We start from the raw sequence: 4,798 nt of genomic DNA on the forward strand, positions 1-4,798 counted from the left end.
AAACGTGTCCCGAAACGTGGCCCCCGACGACTGGGGCCACGTATCAACATCTTTTTTTCAAAAGTCCCCTCATCAATTAAGTGCACGTGCGGGAAAACTTTTAGCTACCGCGGAACGTAAAAGAAGCTAAAAGTTTTCCCGCACGTGCACTTAATTAATGAGGGGGGAAATATTGAAAAGGTGTTGAAACGTGTCCCGAAACGTGGCCACCGACGACTGGGGCCACGTATCAACATCTTTTTTCCAAAAGTCCCCTCATTAATTAAGTGCACGTGCGGGAAAACTTTTAGCTACCGCGGAACGTAAAAGAAGCTAAAAGTTTTCCCGCACGTGCACTTAATTAATGAGGGGGGGAAATATTGAAAAGGTGTTGAAACGTGTCCCGAAACGTGGCCCCCCGACGACTGGGGCCACGTATCAACATCTTTTTTCCAAAAGTCCCCTCATTAATTAAGTGCACGTGCGGGAAAACTTTTAGCTACCGCGGAACGTAAAAGAAGCTAAAAGTTTTCCCGCACGTGCACTTAATTAATGAGGGGGGGGAAATATTAAAAAGGTGTTGAAACGTGTCCCGAAACGTGGCCCCCGACGACTGGGGCCACGTATCAACATCTTTTTTTCAAAAGTCCCCTCATTAATTAAGTGCACGTGCGGGAAAACTTTTAGCTACCGCGGAACGTAAAAGAAGCTAAAAGTTTTCCCGCACGTGCACTTAATTAATGAGGGGGGGAAATATTGAAAAAGATGTTGAAACGTGGCCCCCGACGACTGGGGCCACGTTTCAACATCTTTTTCCAAGAGTCTCCTCATTAATTAAGTGCACGTGCGGGAAAACTTTTAGCTACTGCGGAACGTAAAAGGAGCTAAAACTTTTCACGCACGTGCACTTAATTAATGAGGAGGGAATATCAAAAAAGATGTTGAAACGTGGCCCCCGACGACTGGGGGCAGTTTTTTTTTCTGAGAAAAACAATGAGAAACAATGATAAAAAGCAAATGTGCCAGAGGCTAACAGCTCACAACAACTTTTTTATTTTTTTATTGCAGAAAAGAAAAGAACTATAAAATTATCAGTTTTGGAACAATGAATTTACTTTATAAAATTTCAACGATGAACTGAAAAAGTATTTAAAAATTTGTGAAGTGAACTTTAAACTAGTTCATGTAGAAAATAAATTTGCTGACATAATTTGGATGATTGGTGTTCAGTGCAAAAAGCAGTTATTATAAAACACTTGATAAGTGAGGGTGAAGTCAAACACAGCAGGCCAGTGAGTGAAGTCCTCTGAGAGCAATACACACGATGAGAGGGCGGTTCCCGACATGCTGCAGCTGGTTGATTTGGCTCCTCGCCGTATCACCATCTCGCTGCAGGTTCACGCCAGATGAGGTGAACAGCTGTTGCATGCCAGACAAGACATCCTCCGGCAGCGCGTTGATGTCTGCGCCAATCGCCGGCGACTCCCCGCTTCCTGACAAGCACTTTACCTAGAACAGATGTGCGTGAAAATTAAAAATAATAAAAACCCATTGGTTGGGATTCTGTTTACAAACCAGAAGTTCCATGATTTTCAACACGTCGGGACTGCTGCAGACACTCAGCGCAGCAAGGGAGTCACAAGTCAGTTCTGGAAGGAGAACCATGGTGAAAGATGAAGTGTTCAAACATGGAAGGACGGAGGAAAAGAATGGACAAATGTCACCAAAGAAGAATTGATGGCCGTAATGCATTCATTTTTCTATGACTGTTCTAGGCACTTTTCTCTTTCAAAGAAGTTCAAAAGATTTTTCAAACATTAAATCATTGTTGTGTGCTCCTAGTTATAATACCCAATTCTAATTTGGGTAATTTTTGACCCACTTGTAGTAATATTTAAATGTCGCACAAAACTAAAACATGCTCACCATCCAAAGCACTGGTAATGAGATGAAGTGCACCAAGGAGTGACACATGACGTTCCTTCGGCGCCGCTGACACACGTTCCGCCTCTTTCAGCACATCCAGCACAGGCTGGATACTTTGCTTGTGCTCGTCCGAAACGTCGGTCACGTTACCGCTCTCTTCCACAAGCATTTGATCCAGCTGAGAGAGCTCCAAAGTCAGCATAAAGTCAAATGTTTAAAGCCATTTGAGTCATCTCACCACACTTTGAAGAGCACTGAGAGCTGCTTTGTTTTCGATGAGTGCTGTGATGCTCTTGAGCAAAGAAGACCTGCTGGAGGCGGGAAGAGCTGCCAGCAGCTGGAAGTGAGCACACAAATTCTCCAGTTCTGCAAAAGTCCCAAAAAAAAAAAAAACATTCAAAAATTGACAGTCAATAGTGTTGCTTGCCTGGTGGCTCTTTTAAAAAACATATTTTTGAAAATAATTCATATATGTTCTCTGAAACAATTCGTTACAACAAATAAATCTGGGCAAAACTTGACCTTGTCTAAGATGACTGACGTCAGGATTGTTTTGCTCAGGAGCTCCAGTGACCCCCACCAGACCTTTCTGGGTGGGGCTGTCCACCTCGAAGCCCCCCTTGACTGACATCAGACACAGCTCTGTGCAAACATGTCATACAGTCAGTTCAAATCCATCCAATGGTAACATAGAAAAGTCATGTATAGAATATAAAGTCTACTCACTGTAACGACCATCTTGCTTCACCTCGAGGTCAACGATAGCATAGGCCAGGGTGGTGTTTGTGGGAATCTCCATGGTAACGTTGCTGTCTTTGTTCAGGCTACCATTATCTTTCAGTAACACCTGAACAAAAACACACAAGTTCAACTAGGTGCTTCAAGTAGTAGTGTTTCAAAAGCAATATCTCTACTGAAACCGAAAGAAAGATTAGATATCGTCGTAAACATGTTTGCGCTGAGTTCCAGTTTGACCTTTGGCGTCTTGGGCCCGCAGAAGCTGAGCGTGCCACTACACTGTCTCTCCTGCTGTACCTCCTGAATGACGCTGCACGGCTGGCTGGTCACAATACGCTCCTTGACCACACCAAAGACCTGACGCTTCTTCTTGGTCTGCTGAATCAGACAGTGGGACATGTCCAGCACCCTAGTGGGACATAACAATACATGACCTACAAAGAAAATTCAGTAAAACACATATGAAAAGGAAGCCAACCTGTTTTTGGAGTCTTGCAGGAGGCGCCGCACATCTATTTCGTCTTTCTTCAAACTGCCAAATGAAAACTGGAGTTTGGAAGAGTCTTTGACGTCCATGTTCATGTTGGGCTGGATGAAGGTGGCATCGAGCGTCCCTTGTATGTTGTCACCAAACGTCCCATTGTATTTAATAAAATCAGTCTCTGTTAAAACTACAGACGGAGACTGGCATCAGTTAACAGACTTACGATAACTAACCCAATAAAATGCTGAGTTAGTACATAAGGGACAAACACTTTCATCACAATTTAAAACAGCTCCTGGGGTTTGTTCATAAAATCTCTGGCAATAGATGTTTTTGTAGCAACAGATGTTCAGCCTTCCGCATCTAAGCTAGAAATTAAACAGCGCTTTTGTGAGTTCACCACTGTGTGATGAAACATTTGCTGTAATTAGGCAGATAACAAAAGATTTAATAGGGTGTACTAATTAAATTAGGTTATTAAGTTGTATTCAAACAATGAAAATATAACAGCTGGCATCTGGTGCCTTTCAGAACTCATCTAATAACATGTCAAGCATTAAATATTAAAATAAAATACAAGATAAGCACAGATGAGGATTATCATTGTAACAAAATGATAGAAAATGAAAATATGTCAAAAATCTAATGTGCTAGGATTTTTTTTTTTTTTAATTGACGTCCACAATAATATGTTGCTTATTTACCTGGCGTGATGGGGGTGTCTCCAGTCAAGATGTCGTTGAGGGTAAAATCAGTGGGCAGATATTTGGGCTTCTGCCAGAACCAGAAACGTTTCTGGCTCACCACCACAGTGAGCAGAGCGATGGTGTCGTTGAGGCTTCTCACCGGGATCAGCAACCCTCCGGGGTCCACCTCCTCCACAAAATTCCTGGTGGCCGTGGCGAACATCTCCCGGACGGAGGTCAAAGTTCACCGCAGACAGACGCTTGCCCACTCCCTTCAATGCATAAACAATTTAAATATGTATTATAACTATATTAAGCTTACATTTTTCGGCGTGAAAAAGAAGAATGACAAAGTTGAAGGATTTCCTGCATTTAGTCGTCCGTGTATGACGACAATGGGCTAAAAGCTAGCTAGCATCAGCAATAACGCCAAAATATCAAATATGAACCGAAAGTCGTAGAAAAGTTAAGTTAAGTTACCGTTTTCACCAAGCAGTCGTTAAGTCGACGAAGGAAGCAAGGAAGACACCTTTTGGGCGAAGATAATCTTAAAAAACTAAAAGACTCACGACGACGCCAAAGTGAATGTGAAGATTGTTTTATCACAATGGACACACCTAAGCCACGCCCACCCCGGAAGCAGACAAAGAGCAGTTATTTATCGATTTTTTTTTTTTAAATAAGAAAAACACTCGTTAATAAGTATGAAATAATAGTAACAATGATACATATTGTACTATACAAAAAATATAAAAACTCATCAGATATATTTGGAACGTTTAGAAAATTGCAATTGTTTGAAAGAACTGAAATATCAATGCGGAATCTATTGCTATGAACTGACTAATTTCAAATGCAAATGTAGGTAAAACAAAACACTATTACCAAACATTATTTCTGTTAAATACTATTGTAAATAAATACCGTTATAAAAAGCTCAATATAAACGCAGACTTGACCATACACACAAGAGTCCACAAGAGGG

The 4,798-nt window shown here is 41.6% G+C and overlaps 1 protein-coding gene across 2 annotated transcripts; it reads right to left on the reverse strand.

Moving 5' to 3' along the window:
- Positions 1-1,009: 1,009 nt before the first annotated feature.
- gsdmeb (gasdermin Eb) lies at positions 1,010-4,436 on the reverse strand. 2 transcript variants are annotated; one of them, XM_088388346.1, is made up of 10 exons: positions 4,294-4,436; positions 3,832-4,085; positions 3,122-3,314; positions 2,941-3,052; positions 2,632-2,752; positions 2,428-2,547; positions 2,144-2,271; positions 1,906-2,083; positions 1,555-1,628; positions 1,010-1,488 (listed from the first exon to the last, which is right to left on the reverse strand). In XM_088388346.1, exons 2-10 carry the CDS (start codon positions 4,034-4,036, stop codon positions 1,255-1,257), a joined length of 1,365 nt encoding a protein of 454 aa, XP_088244472.1. In that variant the 5' UTR covers positions 4,037-4,085; positions 4,294-4,436; the 3' UTR covers positions 1,010-1,254. The 2 variants fall into 2 exon arrangements, with proteins under 2 accessions (XP_088244472.1, XP_088244471.1); XM_088388345.1 differs by having other exon boundaries at positions 2,881-3,052.
- Positions 4,437-4,798: the final 362 nt, after the last annotated feature.

This window comes from Syngnathus floridae, chromosome 10 (assembly GCF_059516105.1).
Source record: "Syngnathus floridae isolate MCC-2025c chromosome 10, RoL_Sflo_1.0, whole genome shotgun sequence".
NCBI lineage: Eukaryota > Metazoa > Chordata > Actinopteri > Syngnathiformes > Syngnathidae > Syngnathus > Syngnathus floridae.